Source organism: Podarcis filfolensis, assembly GCF_964270895.1.
Source record: "Podarcis filfolensis genome assembly, chromosome: 10".
Taxonomy (NCBI): Eukaryota; Metazoa; Chordata; class Lepidosauria; order Squamata; family Lacertidae; genus Podarcis; species Podarcis filfolensis.
In genome coordinates, this window is record NC_139612.1 from 70,515,483 (window position 1) to 70,535,193 (window position 19,711).

Genomic DNA, 19,711 nt, shown 5'->3' on the forward strand with positions numbered 1-19,711 from the left:
TTCATTATATAAAAAAAATTCATTCATTATATGAAAAAAACATTGTTCCGGAGTAAGCATGTCGGTCTTACTTTTCATTTTAACGTTCAAAATCATGTGAGCAGGCCTGGGGCCTTAGGGTGGGAAATTAATAAGAATAAGAATAATGAGCTTGCCAGGTCTCACTCGACTTGCGGGCTCTGTATTAAGGGACTAATAATAATAATAATAATAATTTATTATTTGTACCCCACCCATCTGGCTGGGTTTCCCCAGCCACTCTGGGCGGCTTCCATAAAGCCCAAAAATACACTAAGATGTCACACATTAAAAACTTCCCTGAACAGGGCTGCCTTAAGATGTCTTCTGAATGTCAGGTAGTTGTTGTTCTCTTTGACATCTGATGGGAGGGCGTTCCACAGGGCAGGCGCCACTACCGAGAAGGCCCTCTGCCTGGTTCCCTGTAACTTGGCTTCTCGCAATGAGGGAACCGCCAGAAGGCCCTCGGCGCTGGACCTCAGTGTCTGGGCAGAACGATGGGAGTGGAGACGCTCCTTCAGGTATACTGGGCCGAGGCAGTTTAGGGCTTTAAAGGTCAACACCAACACTTTGAATTGTGCTCGGAAACGGACTGGGAGCCAGTGTAGGTCTTTCAAGACTGGTGTTATGTGGTCTCGGCGGCTGCTCCCAGTCACCAGTCTAGCTGCCGCATTCTGGATTAGCTGTAGTTTCCGGGTCACCTTCAAAGATAGCCCCACATACAGCGCATTGCAGTAGTCCAAGTAGATCTTTATTTCGCAAGAATTCTCCGCTCTTAAGAAATATTGCCTGCCGCAAGCTGATGTGGAGACAGCAGGTCGCAAACGGAATTGTGGGGATTTCTGCAATGGGTCATCATAGCCACACCTGGCCAGGTAGCATCCACCTCTGATTCTATTCCCGCTTGCAAAGAGAATCAGGGAGTCTGAAGAGCCTTTTTCCTCGTTCCCCAGGGGGCTGCTGTCGGTTAGAATAAAACAGGCAATGTGAGCAAATGGTCTGAATAACGCAGCTTCTTTGCCCCCGTTGAGAACGACAGCAAAAATTTCTCACACCACGTTGCGTATTTGATTTCTCTCTTATACTTCTTGGCCTCTTAGAACAGGGCGGCTGTTTAGTATTTGTTTAATTAACAAAATATAGATGCATCTTACTAGACAAAAGACGTTTAGAAGATAATAATAATAATTTATTATTTATACCCCGCCCATCTGGCTGGGCTCCCCCAGCCACTCTGGGCGGCTCCCAAAAAAATAATAAAATACTGTAATACATCAAACATTAAAAGCTTCCCTAAACAGGGCTGCCTTCAGATGTCTTCTAAAAGTCTGGTATATCCTGCATACCAGATGGAGCTGGTAGACAGCCACCCTGGACACAGAACTGACCTGCCCCTACATGGACAGCTGTGAGTCCAAAATGACTCCCAGGCTGCTCACCTGGTCCTTCAGGGGCACAGTTGCCCCATTTAGGACTAGGGAGTCCTCCACAGCTGCCCGCCTCCTGTCCCCCAAAAACAGTACTTCTGTCTTGTCAGGATTCAACCTCAATCCATTAACTGCCATCCATCCTCCAACAGCCTCTAGACACTCACACAGGATCTAAACTATTTGCTAAAAAGAGCAGTAAAAGAAAATGAGTTAGCATAAGAATAATTTTTTAAAAATTACAGGCTAGCGTGGGACTCTTAGGAGGCTGTTGGACTACAGCTCCCATCACTCCCTGACTATTGGCCATGCTGGCTGGGGCTGATGGGAGTCAGTCACAATCCCCAACTTTGCCTCGGAAGGAGATCTCAAAGGTCATTCAGTCCAACCCCCTGCCGACACAAGAATCTTGTTGTTGAAGCATCCCTGATGGACGGGCATCCAGACTTTGTTTTTACACCTCTAGTGAAGGAGACTTCATCACGGTCATGAAATGCACCCTAACGTTTAGCCAAAATAATAATAAATTATTATTATTATTATTACAGTGGTGCCTCGGGTTACATACGCTTCAGGTTACATACGCTTCAGGTTACAGACTCCGCTAACCCAGAAATAGTACCTCAGGTTAAGAACTTTGCTTCAGGATAAGAACAGAAATCGCGTGGCGGCAGCAGGAGGCCCCATTAGCTAAAGTGGTGCTTCAGGTTAAGAACAGTTTCATGTTAAGAACGGACCTCCGGAACGAATTAAGTATGTAACCAGAGGTACCACTGTAATTATTATTTATACCCCGCCCATCTGGCTGAGTTTCCCCAGCCACTCTGGGCGGCTCCCAATTGAGTGTTAAAAACAATACAGCATTCAATGTTAAAAACTTCCCTAAACAGGACTGCCTTCCGATGTCTTTTAAAAATAGGATAGCTACTTATTTCCTTCACATCTGATGGAAGGGCGTTCCACAGGGCGGGCGCCACCACCGAGAAGGCCCTCTGTCTGGTTCCCTGTAACCTCACTTCTCGTGATGTGGGAACTGCCAGAAGGCCCTCAGAGCTGGACCTCAGCGTCCGGGCAGAACGATGGGGGTGGAGACGCTCCTTCAGGTATACTGGACCGAGGCCATTTAGGCCTTTCAAGGTCAGCACCAACACTTTGAATTGTGCTCGGAAATGTACTGGGAGCCAATGTAGGTCTTTCAAGACCGGTGTTATGTGGTCTCGGCGGCTGCTCCCAGTCACCAGTCTAGCTGCCGCATTCTGGATTAGTTGTAGTTTCTGAGTCACCTTCAAAGGTAGCCCCACGTAGAGCGCATTGCAGTAGTCCAAGCAGGAGATAACAGGACCCCCTTTCTTTTATTTCTAACCTTAAAATTGGGCCTGTGACTCAACTGGTGCTCAGAGGTTTGCAGAACGGAGTGCAAATTCATAAGAAATTGTTGCTGATGTGTTAATTTATATAAAGCATAAAGCCAGGATAGCTTTGCAAGCGCAAAAACCAATTGCACGAATATTAAAATATAAACACCCATAATTAAAATGCACGATAAAGCAATTCCATTAGAATATTACAGTAGAGGCACCCATAATTAAAATAGGCAAGGAAGTAATTCCGTTAGAACAACACGGTAATTAAAACAAAAGTCTGGGTTGGAGAACTCTAGGGAAAAGCCTGCCTAAATGGAGGGGGTGATTTTAAAAGCCGGCAGAATGACAGTGTAGATGGGGAAGAGCAGTAGCTCAGAGGTTGAGCATCTGCAGAATGTTCCGAGTTCGATTCCTGACACCTCCAGGTAGGACTGAGAATGCCTTCAATCTGAAACTCAGACAATACTGGACTGGATGGACCAAGTGTCTAAGGCACCTTCCTGTTGCTGGAAACCCCAGGAGGGGATGGGGGTGTTCTTATGGTCAGATCCTGCTTCCAGGTTTCTCCCCCTCCTGCTTCCAGCCAACAGAGGACACTGGGGTTATCCCCATATGGGATAGATCCCCATGTATATACTTTGTAACTAAGTCTGCCTTCAAGGATCCATCTGTGAACTGATGATGTGAGTAAACTTCTTTTATATACTTTACACAAGATTGTGGTATGTTTATTCTTTTAAGAGGGATGTGGGTGGCACTGTGGGTTAAACCACAGAGCCTAGGACTTGCCGATCAGAAGGTCGGCGGTTCGAATCCCCATGACAGGGTGAGCTCCCGTTGCTCGGTCCCTGCTCCTGCCAACCTAGCAGATCAAAAGCACGTCTAAGTGCAAGTAGATAAATAGGTACCACTCCGGCGGGAAGGTAAACGGCGTTTCCGTGCGCTGCTGTGGTTCGCCAGAAGCGGCTTAGTCCTGCTGGCCACATGACCCAGAAGCTGTATTCCAGCTCCCTCGGCCAGTAAAGCGAGATGAGCACCGCAACCCCAGAGTCGGCCACGAAGGGAACTTAGCAGGAACCTGATAGTGAGAGGCTTACACAAGCCTGCAACCAGTTATCCGCTGTGCGTTTAAAAGGGGAATGTAAAACTCTGCTAAGTAAAGGAACTTGCTAGCGCAAGTTAGGAAGGATATTAATAAACAATATATCCTCTCCTGCCTCTCTGAACGTTCCCACACATCTGCCTCCTGAAGTTCTGCTTGTCTGCCAGAAGATGGCGAAAGCTGCTTGTGTTAACATGGTGGGCGGCCGACTCTCCTTCCTTAGAGGTTTATAAGCAGAGGTTGGACGGCCAACTGCAAGGGATTCGGTACTCTCAGGGGGTTGGGATAGATGACCCCTGGGTGTCCCTCCAAACTCTACGATTCTCCTCTCCCGTTCTGCCTTTTGCTGACAGAGGCATGTTTCCTCCCAGGTGAGGTGGAGACCCCCAATGTCGAAATAAACGAGTTGGAGGAGGAAGATGAGGAAGATGAAGAGGAGGAGGAGGAGGACGACGACGAGGTGGAGGTCAGGAACTTGGACTCTTCGGACGACGAGAAAGAGCCGGACGAGGAGAAGCAGCTGGAGTTGAGAGCCCAGGTGATGCGTTTGCTGGACGAGCTGGAAGAAGTCCGGGAGGTGGCCCTCAAGCACGAAGGGGATTCCCTCGAATTGCAAGGTGGGTGTCTTGCCTCAGGGCTGCGGGGTCCCTGGAACCCACCAATTTTTTCAGGTCGTGTCAGTTTCCTCCAGGCGACCCACCTGTGGAGCGATCTGCTTGCACAAATCTTATGTAGAAAGTTAGATCGTATGTCTGCTCTTTGGTATGCGTTCGCACAGACTGGCTTATGGTTCTGAAAGTGGGTGGTAGCCCCCCTGGGGGTCGGTGAGATTACCAGGTGGTCCCAAGGGGGCAAGGGGGAAAGCAGAGAGGAGGCCAGAAGTGTAAATGACGCTCAGGCTATGAAAAGTTGGATCAAGTCCATGCATTTTATGCCCATCATTAAATTAAGTTGCTCTAATTAAGTTATCTCTCGCTTGGACTACTGCAATGCACTCTGCGTGGGGCTACCTTTGAAGGGGAACCGGAAACTACAACTAATCCAGAATGCGGCACATTATTGTGAAAATCTGGACAGAAAAGTTTAGCCAATTTCTGCCTGGACACTGCTTTCATCTGCAGTATTCCGGGTATGTCTGGGAAATTCTGGATGTATGGGAAGCCTAACAAGGCGCCATCCAACCGCCTTAAGGACTCCGCTCTGGGTTTGTGTAGGAATTTCTCCTGAGCCTCTTCTTCCTCAGAATTTATCCCACAAGGCAGCAGGTAGAATTTAATACAGTGGCACTTTGGTTCTCAAACGCCTTGGTACTCAAACAGCTTGGAACCCAAGCACTGCAAACCCAGAAGTAAGTGTTCTGGTTTGCAAACTTTTTTCAGAAGCTGAACGTGCTCTGTTTTGAGTGCCGCACTTCCGTTTTGAGTGTTATGCTGAGGTCTGCATGTTTTTGCTATTTATTTTCTGTTTTTACAGCTTTTTTGTTTGGGTTTTGTCAGAAGCGGAGCTAGCTGCTCCGGCACATGGAGCGGCACTCATGCTGTGCTCCTGCGGGCAGGGCTAGCCGCCCATGGGGGCAGGGCAAGGGGCAGGTTTCCCAGGGGCGGTGGCGCACGTGGCGATGTCACCCACCCAGGGATGACACCCGGGGCGGATTGCACCCGCAGCACCCCCCTTCTTCCGCCACTGGTTTTTGTGACAGTGTGGAACCCAGTTCAGCTACTGATTGATTGTGTGACTGCAGTACATTGTTTATTGCTTTCATTTTATGGATCAATGGTCTTGTTAGATAGTAAAATGCATGGTAATTTGCTGCTTTAGGGGTTGTATTTAAAAATCTGGAACGGATTAATCCGTTTTGCATGACTTTCTATGGGAAAGTGCGCCTTGGTTTTGGAACGCTTTGGTTTTGGAATGGATTTCCGAAATGGATTAAGTTTGAGAACCAAGGTACCACTGTAAATGGTAAAGGTGCAGGCAGCTTTTAAGCAACATTGTGCAGGGACTGCCAGGCTCAGCCTTGGTTCCCCAGCCAGGAGGCACACGCCTGGTTTTGGAATGGACTTCTGGAACGGATTAAGTTTGAGAACCAAGGTACCACTGTAAATGGTAAAGGCGCAGGTAGCTTTTAAGCAACATTGCGCAGGGACTGCCAAGCTCAGCCTTGGTTCCCCACCCAGGATTTCACTTTGCTTCTGTAACAGAAGCCAGGGTTTCAGAAAGACAGCTGTGCAACACAGAGGAGCTGAAGAGAGGGAGCTCCTGGCTTTTGAATTCGTGGCTGCCTCCTCAAAAGGGTCAACATTTTTTTCTGCTTTTTCTCTCTGCGGCAGGGTTGCTGGAAGACGAGAGACTTGCCAGTGCTCAGCAGGCCGAGACCTTCACGAAGCAGATTCAGAGACTCCATGGTCAGTCCTGGCCTGTGTGTGTGTGTGTGTGTGTTTGTTTGTGTAATGAATTGATTTACCGATTTAATGCAATTTTATTTAGTGTGTAAATATGCCACATTTTCCCAAGCTGGGTTTCAAGGAGCTTCTGACATTTGAAAACTTTGCTAGAAAATAGTGGTAAGCCAAAGGAAAAAGGGATGGGGTTGGAGAAGGAAAAATAAAATGCAAGCTTAGGCATCTGTTCTTAACAGTTAAGGACTTCTTACTGGAACCAGCAGGGATGGGAGAGGTTCATGGAGCCCAGCGTGTTTTAACTGTTTACAATTCTGAATTTTAAATTGTTATAACCTTCCCTGGGACCTCCTGGCAGAGAGCGTGGAATAAGTTGGATGCTGGTGGTGATAAATGCAAAGTAAGAAAAACAAGCTAGTTGAAAACGATAGCTAAAATGCGTCAAAGCACATTTAGAAGTAGAGTAAATACGATTTACTCTGACAGAAGCCCAGGCATCAGCATTGTCTAGACATTAGGCAAAAAAAAATAAAAAAAATGAGAGGCACAAATGCAAGATGGGTGACACCTGGCTTGAGAGCAGTACATGTGAAAAGGATCTAGGAGTCTTGGTTGACCACAAACTTGACATGAGCCAACAGTGTGACGCGGCAGCTAAAAAAGCCAATGCAATTCTGGGCTGCATCAATAGGAGTATAGCATCTAGATCAAGGGAAGTAATAGTGCCACTGTATTCTGCTCTGGTCAGGCCTCACCTGGAGTACTGTGTCCAGTTCTGGGCACCACAGTTCAAGAAGGACACTGACAAACTGGAACGTGTCCAGAGGAGGGCAACCAGAATGTTCAAAGGCCTGGAAACGATGCCTTATGAGGAACGGCTAAGGGAGCTGGGCATGTTTAGCCTGGAGAAGAGGAGGTTAAGGGGTGATATGATAGCCATGTTCAAATATATAAAAGGATGTCACATAGAGGAGGGAGAAAGGTTGTTTTCTGCTGCTCCAGAGAAGCGGACACGGAGCAATGGATCCAAACTACAAGAAAGAAGATTCCACCTAAACATTAGGAAGAACTTCCTGACAGTAAGAGCTGTTCGACAGTGGAATTTGCTGCCAAGGAATGTGGTGGAGTCTCCTTCTTTGGAGGTCTTTAAGCAGAGGCTTGACAACCATATGTCAGGAGTGCTCTGATGGTGTTTCCTGCTTGGCAGGGGGTTGGACTCGATGGCCCTTGTGGTCTCTTCCAACTCTATGATTCTATGATTCTATGATTCTATGATTCCCTGTTTGCAATTGGAATATTTAACCCCTTAATATCGCGCACATCATTCTCACAATAGTACTATTATACATTGAAGGTATTATGTCAATCCTGCTAGTGTCTTGACCTCTTTACAATTCTCCTTTAAATATTCAATAAATTTACTCCAGCTATTTTGGTATCTTTGGTCTTCCTGGTCCTGGATCCTTCCTGACAATTTGGCAAGTTCTGCGTATTCTGTCAACTTCACCTGCCACTCCTGGATGGTTGTTATGTCTTGTGTTCTCCATCTTTGGGCCAGGAGGGTTCTTGCGGCGGCCGTAGCATACATGAACAGATTTTGGCCTCCCATTTTGATTTCCATTCCTATTAAACCTAATAGACACGCTTCCAGTCTTTTGGGAAAAGTATGCCTAAATATTTTTTTGAGTTCATTATAAATTGATTCCCCAAATTTTTTAACCTTATCACAGGTCCACCAGCAGCAAACTTTTCCATCAGGGGGCCGGTCCACTGTCCCTCAGACCTTGTGGGGGGCCGGACTATATTTTGAAAAATATAAATACTCTGCAAGCCAGTCCTGCAGCTGCCTCTGGACCTGGTCGCGAATTTAAGCTGCGCTTTAACTTTTCACTGTCGGAATTTGGGGGGGAACTGTGGCTTATATTTGGGGCCAATACGGTAATATTCTAGTGTAGATCATTTTGGCTTTGTAATTGATCTTCTGGCCCCATTCCAAATGCACAAGTGCAGTTGGGCTAGATGACCTTTGGGGATCCCAACCAGAACTCGGCAGTTCTGCAAAGGGTCTCCCCTTTGTCCCCGGATGCAGCCCCTCTCCTCCCGCAACACTCGGTTTCTTCCTCCCTAGTTCGCTCGCCGGCTTTTTGATGTATTATATATATATATATATATATATATATATATATATATATATATACATACATACACAATAATATTTATTAATTTTCAATAGACATAACAAAAAAGAAAATATGCAACAACACAATAGAGAAGTGAAAAAGAATAAAAAAGAATAAGAAACTTAAAATACCTAAACAGAAAAAAGAAACTCAATTAATTAATTAAAATCCATTTTCATAAACATTTTAGTTGACTTCCTCTAATCTCCTCCATCTGAATTTGAATGTAGCAGTTTCCAATATCATTATTTCATAAAACAATATTACAGTCATATTCCAATTTCTTTACCTTTCTTATAGTACATTTTCTTATTTATATATTAAAGTCTAATTTAGTCCTAGGCCTGATTGGTTCTTTCAAGTGGTTACATATCTTTAATATTAGAATATTTGTACAAATAGTCTTTAAATTTCTTCCAGTCTTCTTGGTAGTCCTCTTCTTTCTGGTCGCGGACCTTTTGATGTATTTATAGACCTAATAACCCAGCTCCTTCTCGTTGAGCAAGTGTTAATCTGCGCAGAATGCTGCTATAAATAGCGTGGGCACTGTACGGAGGACGCCACGTGTCCCTGGAGCGGCAGGTGGCGAGTCTATATGTGGCGATTTTGCCCGGGCCTCAAGCAATCCATGGGGACCGGGGATGGGGACAGCCTCGCAGGGCTGGCGCAAGGAGGGGCAGCAGGCAGGCAAGACGCTGGAACAGTTTGGGGTTCAGATGAGGCCAAGTGCTTATTCCCTGGGGTATTTTTTTGAACTGAACTTTGACCACTAGGCGCTGCTGCCTCTTCTTGCTGCAACCTCCGAGATCCCCGGCAGTTGTGAGAGCAAAGCACCGGAAAAGGATCTGGAGGTAGGAGTGCACCTCGCAGCCTTGTAAAGGTAAAGGGACCTGTGACCGCTAAGTCCAGTTGCGGACGACTCTGGGGTTGCGGATCCCACTTCACTTTATTGGCCGAGGGAGCCAGCGTACAGCTTCCAGGTCATGTGGCCAGCAGGACTAAGCCGCTTCTGGCGAACCAGAGCAGCGCACGGAAATGCCGTTTACCTTCCTGCCAGAGTGGTACCTATTTATCTACTTGCACTTTGACGTGCTTTCGAACTGCTAGGTTGGCAGGAGCAGGGACCGAGCAACGGGAGCTCACCCCGTCACGGGGATTCGAACCGCCGACCTTCTGATCAGCAAGCCCTAGGCTCAGTGCATGAGAGCAAAGCACTGGAAAAGGATCTGGAGGCAGGAGTGCACCTCGCCGCCTTGACACCGATGCAAATTGAGCAGATCTACACCAGATGGAGCTCGTCTCCCATGCAAAGGCAGATGCCGTCCATCAAACCAACTCACAAATCTCCAGCACAGCTTTTGCCGGAAGGGCCCTCTTCTCTCTTCACGTCCTGCGCCGGGCTGCATTCTTTGAAATTTCAGTAAATCATAGGATTGTAGAGTTGGAAGGGACCCCAGGGGTCATCTAGTCCAACCCCCTGCAATACAGGGATCTTTTTTCCCCTCCAATTTTTTTTATTCCATTTATAACACAACTAAACAACACAAACAGAAAAACAAACAATACAAACAAATCCTTGTCTTATCCTTATATTTTCTAAACATTGTTAGGTGGGCTTCCCCAAGTCCCCCCTATCTGATTTTCATTTTACCTCATCTTTAGCAGTTTACATATATCATAATTTTTAACCATTTTAAAAAATCATGCTTACTTTTACCATAAAAATCTTCACATTTTATCACTTACTTTAAAATTGTTGTTGTTGTTTAGTCGTTTAGTCGTGTCCGACTCTTCGTGACCCCATGGACCAGAGCACACCAGGCACTCCTGTCTTCCACTGCCTCCCACAGTTTGGTCAAACTCATGCTGGTCTCTTTGAGAACACTGTCCCACCATCTCGTCCTCTGTCATCCCCTTCTCCTTGTGCCCTCCATCTTTCCCACCATCAGGGTCTTTTCCAGGGAGTCTTCTTTTCTCATGAGGTGGCCAAAGTCTTGGAGCCTCAGCTTCAGGATCTGTCCTTCCAGTGAGCACTCAGGGCTGATTTCCTTAAGAATGGAGAGGTTGGATCTTCTTGCAGTCCATGGGACTCTCAAGAGTCTCCTCCAGCACCAGAATTCAAAAGCATCCATTCTTCGGCGATCAGCCTTCTTTATGGTCCAGCTCTCACTTCCATACATCCCTACTGGGAAAACCATGGCTTTAACTATACGGACCTATGTCTCAGGTCCAACGTCTCCCGAGCTGCAGAGACTGAGGTCTGAGAGAAGGAGAGACCTGAGTACTTGCAGGAGGAGTGCTTGCCTTTGGGCGAGACAGGGAGGTGAGTCGCTGGGGGATCAGGATCGGCCGTTATCCCAACAAAGATAAAAGGCTGTCGAACCCCGCCCCAGGTTGCGGGAGCAACATTGCTGTATACTAGATCCTGCCTGAGATCCTGTACCTGTCCTTGCTTGGTATCCTGCCTTGCCCCTGTCGGACTGACTCCTAGAGGAACCTTTGGATTCTGGACCGGTCCTGGACCACGTTGCTCGGGTTAACCCCCAGGCCCAGCACACCACTCTGTGCAAAGAAGAAGAAGAGGAGTTTGGATTTGATATCCCGCTTTATCACTACGCGAAGGAGTCTCAAAGCTGCTCACATTCTCCTTTCCCTTCCTCCCCCACAACAAACACTCTGTGAGGTGAGTGGGGCTGAGAGACTTCAGAGAAGTGTGACTGGCCCAAGGTCACCCAGCAGCTGCATGTGGAGGAGCGGAGGCGTGAACCCGGTTCACCAGATTACGAATCTACCGCTCTTAACCACTGCACCACACTGGCTCTCAAGTGGAAAGGAGCTGCCCTCTGCTGGTCTTGGGGGCCAGCCGGGCAAATGCCCAGTCTTGCCACCCTCTGGGTACAGCCACCACCACCTCATTTTGCAAAACTTGTAGTATGGCTCTCTGGGAATCAGTGTCTTTGGAGAAGAAGTCTGGAGTGACTCCCCAGGAGGGCATCCTTCTGAGTAAATGAGGAAAGGTGATTTCAGACCTCTTGAAACCAGCCCGGATCAACTTTCTTCTTGGCAAGATGCTGTCTTGACTCTCCAAAGCCAATTTTCTCATGTCTTTGCAAAGTAGGGTTGGTGAGCCAGACCCAACAGTTTTGGAGCTGTAGATTTTTAAAAAATGCATTGCTTTTTTCCTTGCTTGATATTTATAGACCGGCTTTTAACAGAAGGGGGCTTGCAAGGTGGCTTGCCACAGTTTAAAAACACAGTTTTAAAATGACATTCTGGCAGCAGCAGAGATGCAGGCTGTTCTCTATGTTCTGTGCGGCTAGGATATTCCCCCCTGACCTCCGACCTTTGGCAAAAGCACCAGGTTTTCTTGCTTTATGCAAAAATCCTGGCATCTTCGGAGAAGGGCTGGGGAAAACCTGTGTCTTGAACATAGACAATGTGGAGCCAGATGGACAAAGGATTTAACTTGGCTGAAGGCCGCTCCCTGTGTCTTTAACAGCCATGCCTTCATGCTGTTGAAGAGAGCAAGAGAATAAGGCTCTGTTCCTGGGCTCTCAAATCCCTTGCTACAAAAACGCAAACTTTTGAGATCAAAACAGACATATTTCCCTGTAACCTAGGAATCACATGTAAACACTGATGCATAGTTGAATTGCTTGTTTTGCAGACTCACAATGCTTGCAGATTTGACAAGGATCGTAATATAGAGAGTTTAAGGTGTGGGGGAAAGCAACACGAATATACAGCTGAAAAATGGAACAGCTTTTTTATTTTTTTGTAACCATTCTGTTCATTCAAGCGCAAAATGAAATAGTAAAGGTAAAGGGACCCCTGACCATTAGGTCCAGTCGTGGCCGACTCTGGTGTTGCGGCACTCATCTCGCTTTACTGGCCGAGGGAGCCGGCGTACAGCTTCCGGGTCATGTGGCCAGCATGACTAAGCCGCTTCTGGAGAACCAGAGCAGTGCACGGAAACACCGTTTACCTTCCTGCCGGAGCGGTACCTATTTATCTACTTGCACTTGAACGTGCTTTCGAACTGCTAGGTGGGCAGGAGCAGGGACTGAGCAACGGGAGCTCACCCCGGTGCGGGTATATGAACCACCAACCTTCTGATTGGCAAGTCCTAGGCTCTGTGGTTTAACCCACAGCGCCACCCGCATCCCACAGCACCACCCATTCCGTTCATTCAAGCACAAAATGAAATAGTAGGATGTTCCAAAAAGCAGCCTCATTAAAAACTGCTGCTGCTATTATTATTATTAAAATCAAAAGCAGTGTCAGCTCCAGATCTTGGGGTTCCTTGTAAAAAAATGCCTGCAGTAGACCCCCTTCTTGCTCGCCCTTGCACCCTATTACAGCACTGCCTCCAGCAACTTGGACGTTTTAGACTACAACTCCATGATGGGAATTGTTTGGTCTGGGTGTTCATCAATGTGTGGGTGATACCCAGCTCTACCTCTTTCAAATCAGAATCAGGGAAGGCGGTGAAGGTCCTGTGTGAGTGTCTGGAGGCGGCTGGAGAATGGATGGCAGATAACAGATTGAGGTTGAATCCTGACAAGACAGAAGTACTGTTCTTGGGGGACAGGAGGCGGGCAGGTGTGGGGGACTCCCTGGTCCTGAATGGGGTGACTGTGCCCCTGAAGGACCAGGTGCGCAGCCTGGGAGACATTCTGGACTGACATCTGTCCATGGAGGCGCAGGTCAGTTCTGTGTCCAGGGCAGCTGTTACCAGCTCCATCTGGTACGCAGGATGAGACCCCACCTGCCCGCAGACTGTCTCGCCAGAGTGGTGCATGCTCTGGTTATCTCTCACTTGGACTACTGCAATGCGCTCTATGTGGGGCTACCTTTGAAGGTGACCTGGAAACTACAACCAATCCAGAATGCGGCAGCTAGACTGGTGACTGGGGGCGGCTGCCGAGACCACATAACACCGGTCTTGAAAGACCTTCATTGGCTCCCAGTACGTTTCCGAGCACAATTCAAAGTGTTGTTGCTGACCTTGAAAGCCCTAAACGGCTTCGGTCCAGTATACCTGAAGGAGCGTCTCCACCCCCATCGTTCTGCCCGGACACTGAGGTCCAGCTCCGAGGGTCTTCTGGAAGTTCCCTCCCTGCGAGAAGTGAGGTTACAGGGAACCAGGCAGAGGGCCTTCTCGGTAGTGGCGCCCACCCTGTGGAACTCCCTCCCACCAGATGTCAAAGAGAAAAACAACTACCAGACTTTTAGAAGACATCTGAAGGCAGCCCTGTTTAGGCAAGCTTTTAATGTTTAACAGGTTATTGTATTTTAATATTCTGTTGGAAGCTGCCCAGAGTGGCTGGGGAAACTCAGCCAGATGGGCGGGGTATAAATAATAAATTATTATTATTACCCAAAACATCTGGAGGGCACCAGGTTGGCAAAGCCTGACTCAGAGCAATTTGGAAAATTCAGCCGGTGCAGAATTTGGCAGCCAGGTTGCTCACAGAAGCAAGATAGCTTGAGTGTATTACACCGATCTTGGCCCGACTGCTGCTTAGTTTCTGGGGCTGATTCAAAGTGCTGGTGTTGACCTACAAGGCCTCAAATGGCTGAGGACCACAACCCCTCAAGGACCTCCTCTCCCCATATGAACCGACCCGGACCCTGAGATCATCTTCGGAGGTCCTTCTTTGTGTGCCCCCTCCATGAGAGGTCCAGAGGTTGGCAACAAGAGAACGGGGCCTTTTTAGTGGTGGCTCCCCATATGTGAGATGCTCTCCCCAGGGAGGCTCCGCTGGTGCCTTCATTACATCTCTTTAAGTGCCAAGCGAAAAACACTCCTCTTCTCGCAGGCCTTTGCAGGGGTCAGCAAACTTTTTCAGCAGGGGGCCGGTCCACTGTCCCTCAGACCTTGTGGGAGGCTGGACTATATTTTGGAAAAATAAATAAATGCACAAATTCCTATGCCCCACAAATAACTCAGAGATGCATTTTAAATAAAAGGACACATTCTACTCATGTAAAAACACGCTGATTCCCGGACTGTCTGCGGGCCGGATTGAGAAGGCGATTGCACCGGATCTGGCCCCCGGGCCCTAGTTTGCCTACCCACGGACAACTTACTTCTTAACTTAAAGAAAACAAAAGAGATTATTGTGGACTTTAGGAAATGTAAATTGAATATTCAGCCACTCATTATTGAGGGGAAGTGTGTGGAACAGGTCTCGGTGTTTCGATTTCTGGGAATGGAGTTGAGAGATGACCTAACCTGGGGAGAAAACAGCAAAGACCTGATGAAGAAAGCACAGCAGAGGTTATATTTTCTGAGAATCTTCCAGAAAAACAATCTCTCAAAGGATCTGTTGATGGCATTTAACCATTGTACTGTGGAGAGTGTATTAACTTATGGTGTGTGTGTGTGGTTTGGGAGCTGCACGGTCAGGGGAAAAACAATGCTGTCCAGGGTTGCAAAGACTGCAGAGAGAATAATTGGGTGCACTCTTCCCACCCTGGATCAAATCTACGCTTCCAGGTGCCATACGAAAGCTGCAGAGATAGTACAAGATAGTGCGCACCCCAGAAATGGTCTCTTTCAGCTTCTGCCTTCTGGAAGAAGGTCCAGGGTTATAAAGACTAGGACTAGCCGCCTGAGAAACAGTTTCTATCCAAATGCGATTTTGGCTTTAAACACAGTGTAAGGAGTCTCTATGGGAGTATATTGTGTTTAAAAATGGGGTATCACAATTTTTAGGGGGCTAACCAGGTTGGGATAGCTGGGATAGCAGGCTTGTTGGTTTCTGAATGTCTGGTGTAGATTTTTCAATTTCGTTGTTCTGTATGGGACAATGACAATAAGGATTATCGTATTATTGTATCGCATCGTATCGACTACTGGTAATCAAACAATCTACGGCTTTTATGGCTTGTTGTTTCTGTTTGTTACTATGTTACGTCCATTTTGTGTTGTTGTACTGTAAACCACCCTGTGACCCTTGGATATGAAGGTGTGATAGGAATTTTATGGTCTTAGATATATATTAAATGTTCATAAGTGTACCAACCAAGCACGTACATAGATCAGCACAGGAAGACCGACCTGGAACCATTTTGATTCCTAACCTGAGTAAATGTTTTCTCTACAAGGTCAAAATGGGAAACCTCCCCATTGTCTCTTTCTTCAGAAATCCTGTCTTAAGGGCACATTTAAGATATGAATAGGGTATGAGCCTGTGACCTGGCCCAGGAACTAAGTATTTATCATTACAAAAGACTGGCCAGGCTCCCCAGGAAATCCAATCAAGTAACCTGCCAGACAGGAGATAAACAACGACAGGAAAAAAACAACATTCAAATTTCTGTTTTAGACCGTCTTTCCTGTGATGTAGGTGTGATGTATCTGAGGGGTGGTCTTAGGTTACACCCCTCCTGTGATGTATGTATAATGTTTCTGGGGGTGGTCTGGATCTACAGGGTGGCAATTTCAAGTCTTTATAAGGCCTTGCATGCCATTTTTCTGGGTTCCTCCTCCTCTCCTGCGGGTGAGGGGAGCACCCTGTTGCAACAGATCAATAAAGATCAGGCTTACTAGCTGCTTTGCTTCTCAATATTCTCCTACCAATAGGGAACCTATGTCAGGACTCTATATGGGCTCTTGGATAAGGGAAAAGGGCAATTTTTGTCTACAACAAAGGGCAGTATAGAAATTCAATAAATAACAAAATAACAAACAGCAGGACCAATAATAATAATAATAATAATAATAATAATAATAATAATAATCATCTTTATTGTCATTGCCCCCTCTCAGGGACAACCAAATTACTTGACTGCTCCATAAAAACACTGATTAAAACAATACAGTGTAGTACAGCAAGGAAGATTAGATGACTTTCAAAGTCCAGGCTTCCCATTCAGGGCTGAGATCGCTCTGGAGAAGAAGCTGTTCTTAAGACGGCTCGTTCTTGTCTTCATCCTCCTGTATCTCCGTCCCGACGGCAGGAGCGCGAAGAGACAGTGACCAGGATGCGATGGATCTTTTACTATGTCCAGTGCCTTCGTATGGCACCTTGTGGCATAAATCTGCTCTAAGGTGGAGAGTGGGCAGCCAACAATGCTCTCTGCTGCCTTAACAACTCTGCACAACTCCATCCTGCCTGGCTTGCGCCATCACCCTCTGCTCAGGAGCCATGTCAGGGCTCTGGCCTAGCCTGGGGGGTTCCGAGGTGCCGCCGCTTTAAGGGCCCAAGGGGGCCCCCGAGTCGAGCGCAGGGGCCGGTGTGGTGGTTCCGCGGGGCCCCCCAAACCGGCCCCGGCCATGGAACTGGGACACTCATCTTCTCTTGGCTGTGAGTCCCCCCGGGCCCGAGATCAAGGGGTCTGAAAGCCCGTGCGGGGCGTTGCCATGGCAGCCAGGCCCCAGAGCGGCACAACTGCCAGGAGCGGCCCCCACAGCCCCCTGGAGACAGGTCTGGGGCCAGTCCTGCTCCCACCCCAAAGTCTCCAGCCTCCCCCTTCTTCCCCAGGTGTGGCTTGGGTTTTGGGGTCACCTGACCTGCACCCGGGGCTGAGTGGAAATGCCCTCCCAACGCCCAACCCCAGCAAGGGTTGCCAACTCTTTCCGCTGCCTCTGCTCCTCTGCTTTTAGTAATAGCTTGATTTGCAGGGGTGCCTTCACTCCCTCTTCACTGCCTGCCCCCCCCCACTATTTTTATGGGAGGATCAAGCTGATGTCTAAATAATAATAATAATAATAATAATAATAATAATAATAATAATAAAAAATAACTACATATTTATTAATCGTCCACCTTTGCACCTAAAGGGCGGCTTAGTGTCCCTATTTTCCTGATTTGATCCCCAAATGTCCTGCTTTTCCTTAAGATGTCCCTATTTTCATCAGAGAAATGTTGGAGGGTATGGAGTTATCCGACCCCCGAGCCATCTGAAGCCAGCCCTGTATAAGGAGGTTTTGTAATTTCTTATGTTTTATTATGTTTTTATATATGTTGGAATCTGCCCAGAGCGGCTGGGGCAACCTAGTCAGATGGGCGGGGTATAAACAGTAATATTATTATTATTATTATTATTATTATTATTATTATTATTATTATTATTATATATCACATCCTTATTTTTATCAGATAAATGTTGGACGTTATGCATTTTTGATATGCAGAGATGAGTCTTTCAGATGACGATGATGATTTATGAAGGCATTTTACAACATAAAAACAGAAAATGTGCAATATAATGATTTAAAACACAACTCCCCGCAGACACATTGAAAAGGCCATCAATTGTTTTAATAGCCAAAGGCCTGGTTGAAGAGGAATGTTTTCACCTGGTGCGTAAGGATGTAATAAATGCGCCCGGTGAGGCTTCCTGGGGAGAGCATTCCAGAGATGGGGAGCCACCGCAGAAAAGGCCCCGTTCTCGTGATGCCACCCTCCAGACCTCTTGCGGAGGAGGCACACAAAGAAGGGCCTCAGAGGATGATCTCAGGGTCCGGGGCGGTGCAGATGGGAAGAGGCGAAGCTTGAGATGTTGGTAGTGATTTTTTTAATCTTTTTTTTTTTTGTATATAATTTTTTAAATTAAATTTTCTGTTTTACAATGTACTCATTTTTACACCCTTAAGATATCAGTGACTTCCCTTCTTCTCTTTCCATGGTTCATTTTACATATCATAAATCCCTGCACATTTTACAAAAACTATACTATTCAGTATTCCTTTATTACCTCCATCAAAACTGATTTACACTGTTGAATATATCTTAATGCTGGCAGTGTTTTCAGCTGTACAAGTAGTGATATCTATCATCTATCTATCTATCTATCTATCTATCTATCTATCTATCTATCTATCTATCATCTATCTATCTATCATCTATCTATCATCTATCTATCTATCTATCATCTATCTATCTATCAATCTATCTATCTATCTATCTATCTATCATCTATATCTATCTATCATCTATCTATCTATCATCTATCATCTATCTATCTATCTATCTATCTATCTATCTATCATCTATCTCTATCTATCATCTATCTGTCTGTCTATCTATCTATCATCTATCTATCATCTATCTATCATCTATCTATCATCTATCTATCTATCTATCTATCTATCTATCTATCTATCATCTATCTATCTATCTATCATCTATCTATCATCTATCTATCTATCTATCATCTATCTATCTATCAATCTATCTATCTATCTATCTATCTATCATCTATATCTATCTATCATCTATCTATCTATCATCTATCTATCTATCTATCTATCATCTATCTCTATCTATCATCTATCTGTCTGTCTATCTATCTATCATCTATCTATCATCTATCTATAATCTATCTATCTATCTATCTATCTATCTATCTATCTATCTATCTATCATCTATCTATCTATCTATCATCTATCTATCTATCATCTATCTATCTATCTATCATCTATCTATCTATCAATCTATCTATCTATCTATCTATCATCTATATCTATCTATCATCTATCTATCTATCATCTATCATCTATCTATCTATCTATCTATCTATCATCTATCTCTATCTATCATCTATCTGTCTGTCTATCTATCTATCATCTATCTATCATCTATCTATCATCTGTCTATCTATCTATCTATCTATCTATCTATCATCTATCTATCTATCTATCTATCTATCATCTATATCTATCTATCTATCATCTATCTATCTATCTATCTATCTATCTATCTATCATCTATATCTATCTATCTATCTATCTATCTATCTATCTATCTATCTATCTATCATCTATCATCTATCATCTATCATCTATCTATCTATCATCTATCTATCAATCAATCATCTATCTATATCTATCTATCATCTATCTATCTATCTATCTATCTATCATCTATCATCTATCTATCTGTCTATCATCTATCTATCTATCAATCATCTATATCTATCTATCTATCTATCTATCTATCTATCTATCTATCTATCTATCTATCATCTATCTATCTATCTATCATCTATATCTATCTATCTATCTATCTATCTATCTATCTATCTATCTATCATCTATCTATCAATCATCTATCTATCTATATCTATCTATCTATCATCTATCTATCTGTCTATCATCTATCTATCTATCTATCTATCAATCATCTATCTATATCTATCTATCTATCTATCTATCTATATCTATCTATCTATCTATCATCTATCTATCTATCTATCTATCTATCTATC

At 45.4% G+C, this 19,711-nt stretch overlaps 1 protein-coding gene across 7 annotated transcripts in view; it reads left to right on the forward strand.

Annotated features, from left to right (window-relative positions):
* Positions 1 to 19,711, forward strand: part of CCDC136 (coiled-coil domain containing 136) — a 45,269-nt gene that overhangs the window by 7,947 nt on the left and 17,611 nt on the right. For 3 of the 7 annotated variants that reach the window (XM_083572971.1, XM_083572970.1, XM_083572968.1), the window contains exons 2-3: positions 4,283 to 4,528; positions 6,242 to 6,316. In XM_083572971.1, the coding sequence (XP_083429097.1) occupies positions 4,283 to 4,528; positions 6,242 to 6,316 (321 nt within the window). Of the gene's footprint in view, positions 1 to 4,264; positions 4,529 to 6,241; positions 6,317 to 16,710; positions 16,983 to 19,711 lie in introns of those variants that run through there. The other 4 variants (XM_083572967.1, XM_083572966.1, XM_083572969.1 and 1 more) reach the window with 2 other exon arrangements.